The sequence below is a fragment of the Lepidochelys olivacea genome (assembly GCF_965140295.1).
Source record: "Lepidochelys olivacea isolate rLepOli2 genome assembly, chromosome: 9".
Lineage (NCBI taxonomy): Eukaryota > Metazoa > Chordata > Testudines > Cheloniidae > Lepidochelys > Lepidochelys olivacea.
The window spans coordinates 86,175,528-86,192,387 of NC_140419.1; the positions used below are offsets into that span (position 1 = coordinate 86,175,528).

A 16,860-nucleotide genomic window follows, 5' to 3' on the forward strand; every position below is an offset into this window, starting at 1 on the left:
GTGCTAATAGGTCTGGTGGGCTGGAAGGGCTTTTTCACATTTAAGTTACTAGATTCCCTCCAGAGTAAGAGCACCGGGCTGCAGCAGCCAGCTGTGGTGGGAGCCTGCAGGAAGGGACAGAACAGGGATAGGAAAAGCCGGAAGGGTGGACACTAAGACCCAGTGGTGCCCCACGCAGCCTTGTATGCTGCCTATGCCTAAGGATGGCCCTGTATATGTGGCCTCCATCTGCTGACCTGACCTGAGATCCAAGGAGGTATGCTGCCTGCCTGCATCTGAGATGCCACAGAAAGGTTGCTGAGGCTCATCTATCCCTCTGACCACTACCCCACGGTGCTCAATCATGTTGGTATTCAGGATGCTGTCAGGTATTACCCTGAGCAGAGCTGTAGTGACCACAGGGCACTAGGAGCAAGGGTGAAGGAGTTGGGGGCATGGGCAGTGTTCTCATCCATCCTGCTGTTTTGAGGGTAGGGGCTCAGGTAGGAACAGACACGTCCTAGAGGTAAAGGAGAGCTTTGGCTTCCTTAACTATGAGATGAAGGAGGACTGCTGGGAAGAGATGGGGTCCACCTGACCAAGAAGGGGAACAGCATCTTGGGACAAAAAGAAAAGGAATACTTGTGGCACCTTAGAGACTAACCAATTTATTTGAGCATAAGCTTTTGTGAGCTACAGCTCACTTCATTGGATGCATACTGTGGAAAATACAGAAGATGTTTGTTTTTATACACACAAACCATGAAAAAATGGGTGTTTATCACTACAAAAGGTTTTCTCTTCCCCCCCACCCCACTCTCCTGCTGGTAATAGCTTATCTAAAGTGATCACTTTCCTTACAATGTGTGTGATAATCAAGGTGGGCCATTTCCAGCACAAATCCAGGGTTTAACAAGAACGTCTGAGGAGGGGTGGGGGGTAGGAAAAAACAAGGGGAAATAGGTTGCCTGGCATAATGACTTAGCCACTCCCAGTCTTTATTCAAGCCTAAGTTAATTGTATCCAATTTGCAAATGAATTCCAATTCAGCAATCTCTCGCTGGAGTCTGGTTTTGAAGTTTTTCTGTTGTAATATCGCAACTTTCATGTCTGTAATTGTGTGACCAGAGAGACTGAAGTGTTCTCCAACTGGTTTTTGAATGTTATAATTCTTGACATCTGATTTGTGTCCATTTATTCTTTTACGTAGAGACTGTCCAGTTTGACCAATGTAAATGGCAGAGGGGCATTGCTGGCACATGATGGCATATATCACATTGGTAGATGTGCAGGTGAACGAGCATCTGATAGTGTGGCTGTTGTTATTAGGCCCTGTGATGGTGTCCCCTGAATAGATATGTGGGCACAGTTGGCAACGGGCTTTGTTGCAAGGGTAGGTTCCTGGGTTAGTGGTTCTGTTGTGTGGTATGTGGTTGCTGGTGAGTATTCGCTTCAGGTTGGGGGGCTGTCTGTAGGCAAGATTTGTGAGAGTGTTGGATCATCCTTCAGGATAGGTTGTAGATCCTTAATAATGCGTTGGTGGGGTTTTAGTTGGGGGCTGGTCACGCGATTACAGACATGAAAGTTGCGATATTACAACAGAAAAACTTCAAAACCAGACTCCAGCGAGAGACTGCTGAATTGGAATTCATTTGCAAATTGGATACAATTAACTTAGGCTTGAATAGAGACTGGGAGTGGCTAAGTCATTATGCAAGGTAACCTATTTCCCCTTGTTTTTTCATCCCCCCCCCTCCGTTATTCAGGCGTTCTTGTTAAACCCTGGATTTGTGCTGGAAATGGCCCACCTTGATTATCATACACATTGTAAGGAGAGTGATCACTTTAGATAAGCTATTACCAGCAGGAGAGTGGGGTGGGGGGAGAGAAAACCTTTTGTAGTGATAAACACCCATTTTTTCATGGTTTGTGTGTATAAAAACATCTGTATTTTCCACAGTATGCATCCGATGAAGTGAGCTGTAGCTCACGAAAGCTTACGCTCAAATAAATTGGTTAGTCTCTAAGGTGCCACAAGTACTCCTTTTCTTTTTGCGAATACAGACTAACACGGCTGTTACTCTGATACCGGTGATGGATCTCCTTCAAAGTCATCCTAATTACCTTTTGTTCCCGGAGGAACAAAGAGGACATGAAATTGTATAAAATATCCTTGGGTCCTGATTCTGTCATCTCAGATCTGCTTGAGACTTCACACAGGGGAAGCTTAGGCCATAAGGATTGAGATCCCGGTCCTAAACTGGAACACCCTGCAATGACCATTGGACTATAACCTATGAACTATTTCTGAAAACTCTTTGCAACTCTCTATGAATCTGAATCTTAAGAATTTAACTCACGTCTGCAGGTATATTGATCTTTTAACCATACTCTTTTGTTTTTTAATAAATTTTAGTTTAGTTAATAAGAATTGGCTGTAGGGTGTATTTGGGTAAGATCCGGAATATTCAATAACTTGGGGAATGTGTCCGATCCTTTGGGATTGGTATAACCTTTTCTTTTATATGATGAAATAAGATTTTCAGAAATCATCATATTTGACTTAGGTATCTGGATGTAGGCCTGAGGCTGGATCACTTTAAGGAACCTGTGTTAGGACTTCTTTATTACCTTCCTGGTTACTCAGAAGCTGTTTTATGCTGGCATGGTAAATCTAAGTATTGGAATATCCACCAGCTTTATGGGGATTGTCTGCCCCATTCTTTGCAGTTCACCCTAACTGAGTGACCACAACTGACCCACACTAGGACCCCGGTCACAGATTACGGTAGACCACCAAATTAGGTGGAAGAGTTGGATAGGTATTTCTAAACTAATAACAGAAATATCCAAAACACAAGATCTAGTTGCAGTAGGGGGACCCTAACTACCCAGACATCTGTTGAAAAAGTAATACAGCAAAACACAATCTCCAATAAGTTCTTTGAATGTTTTGGAGACAACTTCTTATTTCAGAAGGTGGCGGAAGTAATCAGGGGACAGCTATTTTAGACTTGATTCTGACTAATGGAAGAATTGATTGTGAATCTGAAGGTTGAGGGTAATGTGGGTAAAAGTGACCTGGAAATGATGATTTAATGATTCTAAGGAAAGGAAGGAATGAGAGCAGCAGAATAAAGATAATGGACTTTAAAAAAGCGGACTTAACAAACTTTGAGAACTGGGAGGTAAAGTCCCACGGGAAGAAAATTTAAAGAAAAAAAGGAATTAAGGAATCAATACTAAAGGCACAACTGCAAGCTATCCCAATGCAAAGGAAAGATAGGGAGAATAGTAAGACACTAATCTGGCTCCATTAGGAGCTCTTTAATGACCTGAAAATCATAAAAGGAATCCTACAAAAAGGGGACAAATTGCTAAAGATGAGCACAAAAGGGCATGTAGGAACAAGGCTATAAAAGGCAGTAAGAAGAGGGTCTATAAATACGTTAGGAGCAAGAGAAAGATGGAGGAAAGTATGGTCCTCTACTAAGTGGGGAAGGAGAGCTAATAATGGATGACATCAAGAAGGTTGAGGTGTTAATGCATATTGCTTCAGTCCTCATTTAAAAGGTTAATTGTGACCAGATACTCAGCACAATTAATATACAAAGGTAAAGGAACACAAGCCATAATAGAGAAAGAACACTTAAAGAATAGTTAGATGTATTCAAGTCAGCAGGGCTGGATGAAGTTCATCCAAGGGTACTTAAGAAACTAGTTGGAGCAATCTTGGAACTGTTCGCAATTATCTTTGAGTACATTAGGTCCCAGAGGACTGAAGAAGGGTAAACATAGTACCTGTCTATAAAAAGGGAAACAAAGAGGGCCTGGGGATTTATAGACCAGTCAGCCTAACTTCGATACCTGGAAAGATACTGGAATAAATTATTAAACAATAAATTTGTAAGCACCTAGAGGATAGTAGGGTAATAAGTAATAATGCACATGGATTTGTCAAGAACAAATCCTGCAAAACCAACCTAATTTCCTTCTTTAATCATGTTATTGGCCTAGTGGATGGGAAGAAGCTGTAGTTGTGATATATCTTGAGTTTAGTAAGACATTTGGCACATTTCAGAGTAGCAGCCTTGTTAATCTGTATCCGTAAAAAGAAAAGGAGTACTTGTGGCACCTTAGAGACTAACAAATTTATAAGAGCATAAGCTTTTGTGAGCTACAGCTCACTTCATCGGATGCACGCAGTGGAAAATATAGTGGGGAGATCTTATATGCACAGAGAACATGAAACAATGGGTGTCACCATACAGACTGTAACAAGAGTGATCAGGAAAGGTGACAGGTTTCAGAGTAACAGCCGTGTTAGTCTGTATTCGCAAAAAGAAAAGGAGTACTTGTGGCACCTTAGAGACTAACCAATTTATTTGAGCATGAGCTTTCGTGAGCTACAGCTCCATGAAAGCTCATGCTCAAATAAATTGGTTAGTCTCTAAGGTGCCACAAGTACTCCTTTTCTTTCAAGAAAGGTGAGCTATTAGCAGCGGGGGGGGGACCTTTTGTAGTGATGATCAAGGTGGCCTATTTCCAGCATTTTACAAGAACAGTAGGAGGGGAAATAAACAAGGGGAAATAATTTTACTTTGTGTAATGACCCATCCATTCCCAGTCTTTATTCAAGCCTAAGTTAATTGTATCCAGTTTGCAAATTAATTCCAATTCAGCAGTCTCTCCTTGAAGTCTGTTTTTGAAGTTTTTTAGTTGAAGAATTGCCACTTTTAGGTCTGTAATCATGTGACCAGAGAGATTGAAGTGTTCTCCGACTGGTTTTTGAATGTTCTAATTCTTGACGTCTGATTTGTGTCCATTTATTCTTTTACATAGAGACTGTCCAGTTTGACCAATGTACATGGCAGAGGGGCATTGCTGGCACATGATGGCATATATCACATTGGTAGATGTGCAGGTGAACAAACCTCTGATAGTGTGGCTGATGTGATTAGACCCTATGATTATCCCCTGAATAGATATGTGGACACAGGGGGCTGGACTACATGACATCTCAAGGTCTCCTCCATTCCTACATTTTTAAGATTCTCCAATTAACTTATCTGCACAAGATCATTGTGAGATTAGGTGGCATTATTATCCTCATTTTACAGATGGGGAATTGAGCCACAGAGAGATGAACATTTTAAAAAGAAAAACATGAATGATAATGGGGAACTGTTTAAGAACACTTCACTGGATGCCTAAAAAGCCACAATTTCACAATTGAGAGAGACGGCTACACCGGTTAATAAGTTGACTCAGAGGGGAAGTGAAAGCAACTAATAAAAGACAGACAGGCACACACACAAAATAAATGGAAAAAAGAGGTATTTGATTGCTGTGAGTATAAATTAGAAACTAGGAATTGTAGAAAATTGAAACAAAAGTACACAAGGAGAAATCTGTGGCCAGCAGAATTAAGGACAAGAAAGAATTTTTAAGTATATCAGTAACAAAGGGAATCCTGACTATGGTATTGCCCCACTGTTAGAAGGTATCTGAAATGGTAGAATTTCAATAATAGGACAAAAGTGTTCTATAAATATTTCTGTTCTTTTTGGGGAAAAAGCCAGAAGACGTATTTATATCTGAAGTAACTTCCATTACAAGAGTCACTCAGGGGGATGTTAAACATCAGCTATTAAAGGGAGATATTTTAAAATTAGCAGGAAAGGATAACTTGTATTCAAGAATTTTAAAAGAGCTCTCTGGACCATTAATGCTTATTATCAGTAAGTCTTAGAACACTGTGGAAGTTCCAGAGGACTGGAAGAAAATTAATGTTGTGTGACTATTTAAAAAAGAAAAGGAGGACTTGTGGCACCTTAGAGACTAACCAATTTATTTGAGCATAAGCTTTCGTGAGCTACAGCACACTTCATCGGATGAAGCTGTAGCTCACGAAAGCTTATGCTTATGCTCAAATTGGTTAGTCTCTAAGGTGCCACAAGTACTCCTTTTCTTTATGCCTTATCAAGAGAGACTCAGGATTTGTTTATCAAAGGGAAGGGATGACTTGATCACAGTCCAGAAATACCTACATGGGGAAATTTGGTAATAGACGGCTCTTCAGTATTGCTGTTAAAGGTGTAACAAGATATACTCTATTTCAGACAAGAATCAATTTAGGTAAGTCCAATGGCTTATGTTACACAGTTGGTGATCACAATGGTCCTATCTGGCCTTTTAATTTACAAATAAGGCCAAAATTATCAAAAGTGTCTACTAATTTGGGGGGCCCAACTTCAGACATGTATGGCACAATTTTTTAGAATACTTAGCATTTTTATTGCATTTTCTATATTAAAAATACAGCTCCAATCAATTTCAGTTGTGGCTGTAAGCACTCAGCACTTCCACATATCTGGCTCCAGGTGTCTTCCACTGGGCACCCAGAAAGTGAGCACAGGTAACTGCTGACCAACTGTGAACATTCCGGTTTAGGTAACTTCCCCAGCATCACATACTCTGTGGCAGAGACAAGATGAGAATGCAGGGTCTCATCCAACTGCCTCAACCATAATACCATCCTTTTTCCTTCCAGAAACCCTTGTGTTATTCACTACAACCTTCCAGCTTCTGCAACAGGTAAGGTAGGAGTCTTACAGATAACAGGTTTCAGTGGTAGCCATTTAGTCTGTATCAGCAAAAAAAAAAAAAAAAAAAAAAAAGTCCTTGTGGCACCTTTAGAGACTGACACATTTATGCTCAAATAAATTGGTTAGTCTCTAAGGTGCCACAAGTACTCCTTTTCTTTTTGCGAATACAGACTAACACGGCTGTTACTCTGAAACCTATTTTTCCATAGGATCCCAGCCTTCTTAAGCGCACAGAATAAATAGTGCTCAAGGAATTAACTGCGGCTCTATAGTGAAAGAGGCTATCTGTTAAAAAAAAAAAAAAGAGTCCTTGTGGCACCTTAGAGACTAACCAATTTATTTGAGCATAAGCTAAGTGAGCTGTAGCTCACGAAAGGTTATGCTCAAATAAATTGGTTAGTCTCTAAGGTGCCACAAGTACTCCTTTTCTTTATGGAAAAATAATATGTGATCATTTAATAACGAAAGGCTGTATCCTAAAGCATATCCAAAAGAGCTGTATTAAGGTTGCATAGGCAACCTTAAATCTAGCAGTTCCTAACTTCTCAGTGCTTAACTTTGCAGCCTTAACATTCCTTTAGTGTAGGTTTTTTAATGTTATTTCCAAAATAAATGATATACAGAAATTCTAGGGTGTGGAACAAACACTCAACGTGGGTTAGCAACAGGGTTCAGTTCTTCAGATCTCTCCCACTTGAGCTAACGGAGTAACGGGGAACAGATCAGGCCCTACAAGGGGAGGAGAGATCCACTTTGCCAGATCTATGCTAATTAGGGTGACCAGAGGAAACGGACAAAAGAGCGGGACGCAAGGGGGAAGCAAAGAAAGGAAAAGCGGCCAAAGCCGCAGTATGGGGGCAAAGCGCGTCCTGACCGTGCATCGCTCGGGACGCGGGACAAAGAACTGAAAAGCGGGATAGTCCTGATTTGACCGAGACGCCTGGTCACCCTCACGCGCCTGGCAAGTGAAGGGAGAGACAGAGGCGCCCCGCTTCTCTTTCAGGTTCGGCAGGGCAACGTGCTCGGAGGGCTACAGGCCCTTCGGCCCCGGCCCCGCCCCGCTTCCCGCAGCAGGCGGCTCCGCGGGCGCGCTGCCAGGCGGGAGCCGGCTCGGGTCACGCGGCGGGGACGGGCGGCCCGCACGCCACGCCCAGCTGAGGTGAGAGGGGAGGGCGCATGCGCGGGGCGAGATCGCGGCGGAGCGTTACCGCTGGCCCCACACTGGGTGACTCACCAGGAGGCGGCCCACCCCAGACACCAGAACGCCCCCCCCCGCGCCCGGTCTGAAAGGCCGCCCTGGCTCTAGCGTGTCGTCAAAGCTGGGGCGAAGTTGTTCTTTGGCTGGGACACAACAGCTCCCCCCCGCCCGCTCCTTTCCAGAAAGGCCAGGGCGGGCGAGCGGGACCTGCTCCTCCCGCTGCCCAGGCCCGGGCTCGGTTCTGCCCCGTTCTCCGCCGGCTTTTGCCCCTCGTGCTCCTCCCGCCTTCGCTGTATTTCGACCCTTCTGCTCCCGTTCGCTCCCCGCCGCAGGTGAGGGCAGCGGGTTGAGCGAGCGTCACGATGCCCACTGAGCGCGGCCGCGCATGCGCAGTAGGAGCCGATTAGCCGGATTCCCTTTCCCGGGCTCTGCGCCGCTCTCGCGGAGCCGCTACCTCGGAAATCTCGCGAGCTCGGCTGGGAGCGGGAGAAGGGGGCGGGGCCGTGCGGTGTTTTGGGGGTGGCGGGCCCCCCCCCACCCCGAGCCGGTTCCGACGCAAGATGGACCCCGGCCCCGCCAGCTCGGACGGCGAGGAGCCCTCCACCTCCGCTGCCTCCTCGCGGGAGCCGGGCGCCGAGGAGGTACCGCCGGGGGCGCGGGCGTCAGAGTCCTCGGGGAGGGGGCGCCGGAGCCGGAGCCCTGCTCCGCTGCCAGCCCCACCCCATGCCGGTACCCGGCCCGGCTGCTACAGCCCCCTGTCCCGCCCGGCTACAGTCCCCAGCCCTGTCTGCGCCCGGCCCCTCTCTCCCCCCACCCGCCCGGCGACAGACCCCTTGGGCCCCCTCTGCCCACCCCAGCCTCCCTGTAACCCGAGTCCATCTCCAGATCTAGCTGCCTTCCCCCGCCCGTGCCCGAGCCCATCTGCATCCCTCAGCCCCATCCAGAGATCCCCCATCCGTCTGCACTCCTCCTTCCCGGTACTGCCTGTCCCCAGCCCATCTACACACCAGCCTGTCCGTACCCCCCTGTGCCTCCAGCCCTGGCCATGCCCCAGCCCATCTGCATCCCTCAGCCCCATCCAGAGATCCCCCACCCGTCTGCACACCTCCTTCCCGGTACTGCCTGTCCCCAGCCCATCTACACACCTGCCTGTCCATACCCCAGCCCATTTACATCCCTCAGCCCCATCCAGAGGTCCCCCACCCGTCTGCACACCTCCTTCCCAGTACTGCCTGTCCCAGCCCATCTACACACCGGCCTGTCCGTACCCCCCTGTGCCTCCAGCCCTGGCCATGCCCCAGCCCATCTGCATCCCTCAGCCCCATCCAGAGATCCCCCACCCGTCTGCACACCTCCTTCCCGGTACTGCCTGTCCCCAGCCCATCTACACACCTGCCTGTCCATACCCCAGCCCATTTACATCCCTCAGCCCCATCCAGAGGTCCCCCACCCGTCTGCACACCTCCTTCCCAGTACTGCCTGTCCCAGCCCATCTACACACCGGCCTGTCCGTACCCCCCTGTGCCCCCAGCCCTGGCCATGCCCCAGCCCATCTGCATCCCTCAGCCCCATCCCGAGATCCCCCACCCATCTGCACTCCTCCTTCCCGGTACTGCCTGTCCCAGCCCATCTACACACCGGCCTGTCCGTACCCCCCTGTGCCCCCAGCCCTGGCCATGCCCCAGCCCATCTGCATCCCTCAGCCCCATCCAGAGATCCCCTACCCGTCTGCACACCTCCTTCCCGGTACTGCCTGTCCCAGCCCATCTACACACCAGCCTGTCCGTACCCCCCTGTGCCTCCAGCCCTGGCCATGCTCCAGCCCATCTGCATCCCTCAGCCCCATCCAGAGATCCCCCACCCGTCTGCACTCCTCCTTCCCAGTACTGTCTGTCTCCAGCTCATCTACACACCGGCCTGTCCGTACCCTCAGCCCTGTCCGTACCCCAGCCCATCTGCATCCCTCAGCCCCATCCAGAGATCCCCCACCTGTCTGCACTCCTCCTTCCCAGTACTGCCTGTCCCAGCCCATCTACACACCAGCCTGTCCATACCCCCCTGTGCCCCCAGCCTCGCCCCAGCCCATCTGCATCCCTCAGCCCCATCCAAATATACCCCACCCGTCTGCACTCCTTCTCCCCGGTATTGCCTGTCTCCAGCCCATCTACCACCTGGCAGCCCCATCTACACACCAATCTGTCCGTTCCCCCCCACCCTATCTGCCAGCAGCCCTGGCTGTGCCCCCAGCGTGTCTCCATCCTCAGCTCCATCCAGATATCCCCACCACCCATCTACCCACCTCCCCAATACTGCCAGCCCTATCGACTCCCTGTTCACAGCCCATCTATAACCTGGCAGCTGCATCTACACCCCAGCCTGTCTATACTCCACTGTACTACCAGCCCTGGTTGTACCCCTAGTCTATCTGCACCCACTGTACCTTCAGCCCTATCCATAACCCACGCCCTACAGCCCACCCATACTTCCAGCCTATTTGCTCACTCTGCCACCCACCTCTGTACCCTCCTACCCAACCCATCTGTTACCCCTGCACACAGCCCGTCAGTCCCTTCTGTCTCCCCCTGTGCACAGTCCGTCCATGCACCCTTACAGCCCCTCTCTGTCAGCCTTCCCCTTGGGTACTACCAGTCCCTGGGGTACTACCCTCCCTGCTTTAAAGCCAGGCGAAGAGCTGCAGTTGGGGAGGGGGCCTGTTTGGCATAACCAAAAGCTGGACATTTGGAGAGTGGGTGGGTTGTGGTTGGGAGAGTGAACTGCACCTTTGGGTTTAATTGGAGGTGCTCAATGATAGTGATACACCAAGGTGTGAGGGAGAAAGGACCTAGCTGGCCCCACCTGGTGGGGAGCAGGTTACCTGTATGCAGAGCCATTTAGCTAAGCTTGTGTAAACAATTGGTGCTAGGGATGAGGGGAGATTTGAGCTGTTGGGATACGCTTCCCACTCCCCTTCAAAAGTGTATGATACTTCAATCCACTCTCGCTAACTGCTTAATGTATCTGGCTAGGCATAGGGGGTGGATTGCCAATGGCTAAATGCTGTTTGGAGGGGTGATAATAACAATATCTGACTGGTGGGAGTTTGTTTGCTGGTGTCATGGTACTTTCAGGTTTTTCAGTTATTTCTTCCACTCAGAGCTGCTCTCTTCTGCATGTGCAGTTTAAATTGTTTCCATGATCCAAAGCAAGATGCTCCAGAGAGCATGTGTGGCTGTCTCTCTCCTCTTCCCTTCAGTTTTCTGAAGAGATACTAAGCCAGGACTCTTGAGAGATCGTTAGGAATGTCAAAAGTGACATCTTCAGGTGTCACTGGAAAACAAGGTTTAGTCATAAGTAGGAATCCCTTCAAAAGTCTTTTAGGATTACCCCTGAAGGGCCAAATCTCTGTTCCACTGAATGGTAGCTGTTTTGATTTCATTGTGACCAGAATTTAGATCCAAATGATGAAATTTCACCTCTGGATATATTGGGTGAAAGAATTAGGCTGATGGAGAGAAGTGAAAAAACATGATGTTGTAGTATTTAGTTGTTTGTGAACTGTGCAATGTGTAGTAACATTAAGACTAAGGAACAGTAAAGGAGTTAGAAATGTGAGCAAGAATTACCTACAGGGTACAATTTGTGCTATAAGGTTTTCCATCTGTCAACTGGCAAAAAAAACCTGACACAATGTCTAGACAGAACAGGATAAGTTGACATATGCCAGTAAGTGGATTAAATATTGTATTAGCATTGTATATATGTCAGAAGGTCACACGTTTCTAACAAAAGGAAAGCTGGTTGCTGCTATTTAATAGTACTAGTTCAGCTGAAATCATGAATAGCTGAGAAATTCAAAGCTACATCTCATAGATTTCACTTTAGCAACGTGCCCCCCAGGGTCGAATTGCAATTCAGATGCACAAGCGGTATTATACAATGCACAGGTACATGTTAGTGTCTGGAAATCCCAGGTAATCCTAGATAATGATAAACTGTGTTTTTGTAGTTTGTCATTATGCTGTTTACACCTTGTGTTACTTTAATGCTTTGTTGTAAACAGCCAGTTAAATGCTTGTATTAATTTGATACAATTTTCATTAGTTACTTGGAATAGATTTTTTTTTTCTTTACCTAGATGGATGCTCTTTACATACGTACATACAAAAGCTCAACATAGGAAAGACTAAGTAAAAAACAAAAAAAGCAGCAGTGCTTCTTACTCCCACCCATTGCGTGGCCAGACATGTGAGTGATTCAGTTTAGGATGCACCGTTGCACTTTCCCATTAGCTGGAATGCCTTCCCATAGCCTAAAGTTAGCATCTTCGCTTAATTAGTGAGCAGAGATTGTCAGAGAAAATGTTTTGGATCCCTGGGGTTACTCAAGCTATACTGTTAAAATTATTATATACTTTGATAGTCCTTCATGTTATGGGATGCTTAAACTATACAGGCTTTGACTATATTCTCTAAGGCAGTGTTTCTTAACCTGTTTACCATTGTAGCCTGCATATGCAGCTCTCTGTGTATTATGTGGGCCGCATGCACACAATATATATACTACTTGAATGGTCCCTGAGGATGGCACATGGGCCGCAGCTGTGTGCTGATTGGTTGAGAACCACTGCTCTAAGGCTAGTCTACAAGACAAAGTTTACTGCTATGCTATACAGCAAACCCTCTGTGTAGAAGGTGCTTGTATTGGGATTCTTTTTCTGCTGTAGCTTATACCAGTTCCCTGAATGAACAGCACTTGTTTGCTGATATAATTGTGTCTACATTAGGACTTCTGCTGGTATAGAACTGTTTGTGGGGTTTTTTTTAAATAAATCAAAGCTGTAATCTACATTACTGTCGCAACAAAAGTTTCTGTGAAGACCTGTAAGAATACATTCTATACTTAAGAATATAAGCTTATGTGTTTAAGTGACTGATTAGGGTATGTGCTTTTGCTTGGTGGTATAAGAGGAAGTATTTTTACTTGTATTCCAGTAAAATAGCAAAATATAAACTTGTATAACTCTTAATGTTACCCAGAGGTAAGTACAAACGTGATTCTCACCTCCACTCTCCATTGGCCTCCACAAACAAGGAGCAACGTCCTTATGAGAGGTACAGCACTCTCTGTCCCCTTTTAAGCTTCCAGGGAGGGAAAGGGTGTTGGAATGTTAGCAGGTACTTGTCCCATGAGTCTGCTTGGGTTCTCTATCTTCCATATCCGCTTCTAGAAGGCATAATGTGCTGTGCACTTGTTTCCCAAATTACACTCCTTATATGTTCTCCCCATTATTTCTTGTCTGTCACATTTGCAACAATTTGCTCTTGTTTTGAAGCCTACTTTCGCTGTTGCTCATAAGGATCCAAAGGGACAATGAAATGAGTTTGGCAAATTTCACTCTCCTAGTGGAAAAGTTATGAGAAGCAGCAGAGGCAGGTACTGGAGCCATCTGTCTTCAGATTTGGGAAGGCAATATTGCGTTAGTTTTCATTTGTGCGGTTCTCTTTTATAGCCATAAAGGCTACAAGCTATTTCGAACAAAGATCTTGAGTTCTTCAGAATTCTTCCCTTTCCAGGAGAAGTGTCCTACTCACTGCAGGTAGATAGACAAGTCACTTGTATTTCCCATTTCATGTGTTCCTAGAAGAATTGCAGGAAGCATCTGACATTTGATGCTGTCATTTTCACTTTTGTCTGTTAGAAGGAGTACTCGTCTTCTGTAACAAGAAGATTGTGTCCAATATTAGTGTTGACAGTGGTCTTCTCACCAAAGTAGAGTTGAGTAATGTTGTATTTACACTTTGTGTTTTAATAATAATAATTTCTATTTTAATTTCCTTTTCCTTAAGTGAGCTGTTACGATGTTCAACTGAGTTATCTACTGAGTTATCTTTTTCTTTCTGAGGCCCCCCCCCCAACATGCTATAAAAACTCCATGGGCCACCTGTGCCACAAAAACTGGTTTTCTGCATATAAAAGCCAGGGCCCACGTTTGGGGGAAGCAAGCACAGCAGTTGCTTGAGGCCCCATGCCACATGGGCTCCTGCAAAGCCACATTGCTCAGGCTGCACCTTCACCCCTGCATGGCGGGGCTCAGGGCCCTGGGCTTCCACCCCTTGTGGTGGGGCTTGGGCTTTCTACCCTGGGCCCCAGCGAATCCAGTGCTGGCCCTGCTTGGCGGCCCTCCTGAAAACATTAGGTCTTTTATGGTAGATAAGTATTTAAGGCTACTTCTCTGTAACACGTTTATCTGGGCCCTGCAGCGCAGAAGTCAAGTGTTAGTAGTTTATGAAGCAGCATTTAAACTCTTCCTTAGCCACACTCTACACATACTTATGGCATTCTGCATTCATGGGATTTTTTGTAAATTTAGTAAAACAATAATATACCCTCCTAAGTACTGTAGCTGAGATACTGAACTCAAGTATAATGAAGCAAGACAGAGCAGTCAGTCCTACGTTCATGCCCAAACTGAAAAAGACATCCTCTAGCATAAATATTATGATTCTCGGATTTGTGTCCCTAAAAACAGGTGGGCATGTTTAGCTGGCTAAGCTTTTTCAAGAGCTGAATAAATTACCAAGCTACCTCAAAAGCAAGTGAAAATGGCTCATTGAGTTCAATGTTTCATCTCTCAGATTTCAGTATTAAATTGGTTCCATTTACAAGTTTTAGGTTTTTTTAAAATGTTGGCATAGTTTTGTCTAGTTTTAGTACCTGAACCTATAAGAATGGCTATACAAGATCTGACCAGTGGTCCATCTAGCCCAGTAACCTGTCTTCCGACAGTGGCCAATGACAGGTGCTTCAGAGAAAATGAACCATCCCCTGTTGTCCACTCCTAGCTTCTGGCAAACGGAGGCTAGGGACACTAAGAGCATGGGGTTGCATCCCTGCCCATCCTGGCTAATAGCAATGGACCTATCCTCCATGAACTTATCTAGTTCTTTTTTGAGCCCTGTTACAGTTTTGGCCTTCATAACATCTCCTGGCAAAGAGTTCCACAGATTGACTGTGTGTTGTGTGAAGAAGTAGTTCCTTTTGTTTGTTTTAAAGCTGCTACCTGTTAATTTAATTGGGTGACTCCTAGTTCCTGTGTTATGTGAAGGAGTAAATAACATTTCCTTATTCACTTTCTCCACACCAGTCATGACTTTTATAGACCTCTATCATATATCCCCCTCAGTCATCACTTTTCCAAGCTGAAAAGTCCCAGTCTTTTAAATCTCTCTTCATACAGAAGCTGTTCTATACTCCGAATCATTTTTGTTGCCCTTCTCTGTACCTTTCCCAATTCCAGTACATCATCTTTTGAGATAAGGCAACCAGATATGCATTCAGTATTCAAGATGTGGGTTTACCATGGATTTATATAGAGCAGGGGTGGGCAAACTTTGTGGCCTGAGGGCCACATCTGGGTATGGAAATTGTATGGTGGGCCATGAATGCTCATGAAATTGTGGGTTAGAGTGTGGGAGGGGGCTCCGTGCTGGTAAGGGGGGGAGGCGGAGGAGGGCTCTGGCTGAGGGTGCAGGCTCTGGGGTGGGGCTGGGGATGAGGGGTTTGGGGTGCAGGAGGGTGCTCTGGGATAGGATCGAGGGGTTTGGAGGGTGAGAGTGGGATCAGGGCTGGGGCAGGGGGTTGGGATGTGGGAGGAGGTCAGGGGTGCAGGCTTTAGGTGGTGCTTACCTCAAGCAGCTTCTGGAAGCAGTGGCATGTCCCCCCTCCAGCTCCTACGTGGAGGTGTGGCCAGGCGGTTCTGCATGCTACCCCATCTGCCACCACTGCAGCTCCCATTGGCCGCGGTTCCCAGCCAATGGGAGCTGTGGGGTCAGGGCCTGGGGCGGGGGCAGCGTGCTAAGCCCCCCTCCCACCCCGGCTGCCCCTATGCCTAGGAGCCGGAGCCAAGGGGAGACGTGCCACTCTTCTGGGAGCTGCACGGAAAGCCCTCGACCCTGCTCCCAGTCTGGAGCGCCGGGGGGGCAAGCCTATGGTCCTGCTCCCCCACGGGAGCTTGAGAGCTGGATTAAAAGGCCTGGTGGGCCGGAAGTGGCCCGTGGGCCGTAGTTTGCCCACCCCGATATAGAGGCATTATGATATTGTCTGTCTATTACCGATCCCTTTCCTAATGGTTTCTAACATTCTGTTAGCTTTTTTGACTGCTGCTGCACATTGAGTGGATGTTTTTCAGAGAATTGTTCACAATGAGTCCAAGATCTTTCTTGAGTGGAACAGCTAATTTAGAGCCCATCATATTGTTTGTATAGTTGGGATTATGTTTTCAAATATTCGTTACTCTGCATTTATCAACATTGAATTTCATTTGCCATTTTGTTGCCCAGTCACCCCGGTTTTGTGAGATCCCTTTGTAACTCTTTGCAGACAGCTTTGGACTTAACTATAGTGATTAGTTTTGTATCCTCTAGAAATTTTGCCCCCTCACTGTTTATCCCTGTTTCCAGATCATTTAAGAATAAGTTGAACAGCACTGGTCCCAGTACAGTTTCTTGGAGGACATCATTGTTTACCTTTTTCCTTTCTGAAAACTGACCATTTAGTCCTATCCTTTGTTTCCTATGTTTTAACCAGTTACCAATCCATGAAAGGACCTTTCCTCTTACCCCTTGACAGCTTACTTTGCTTAAGAGCCTTTGGTAAGGGACCTTGTCTAAGGCTTTCTGAAAGTCCAAGCCACTGAATCACGCTTGTCCACGTGTTTTTGACCCCCCTCAAAAGCTCTAATAGATTGGTGAGGCATGATTTCCTTTTACAAAAGCTGTGTTGACTCTTCCCCAACAAATCGTGTTCATCCATGCATCTGATAATTCTGTCCTTTAGTATTTTTTCAACCAATTTGTCAGGTACTGAAGTTAGGCTTACTGGTCTGTAATTGCCGGGATCACCTTGGCAGCCTTTTTAAAAAAAAACAATAAACCTTCAGATATATTGTTTTAACATTTATATTGCAATAGTGCTTTAAGGCCAATCAGGTCAGGACTCCATTGTGCTAAGAGCTGTACAACATATGGGAAATGGGATCACTGTGTGTGGAGGACATATAGCATCAAGTATGAATAT

General features: G+C 46.4%; 1 protein-coding gene across 3 annotated transcripts in view; it reads left to right on the forward strand.

Moving 5' to 3' along the window:
* Window positions 1-8,252: 8,252 nt before the first annotated feature.
* The window catches only part of SMARCA1 (SNF2 related chromatin remodeling ATPase 1), a 74,372-nt gene continuing 65,764 nt past the window's right edge, over window positions 8,253-16,860 (forward strand). For all 3 annotated transcript variants that reach the window (XR_014713168.1, XM_084640290.1, XM_084640291.1), the window contains exon 1: window positions 8,253-8,426. Coding sequence is in view for 2 of the 3 variants with exons in the window: in XM_084640290.1 (XP_084496416.1) it covers window positions 8,346-8,426 (81 nt within the window). In the remaining variant the exon portion in view is untranslated. The remainder of the gene's footprint in view (window positions 8,427-16,860) is intronic.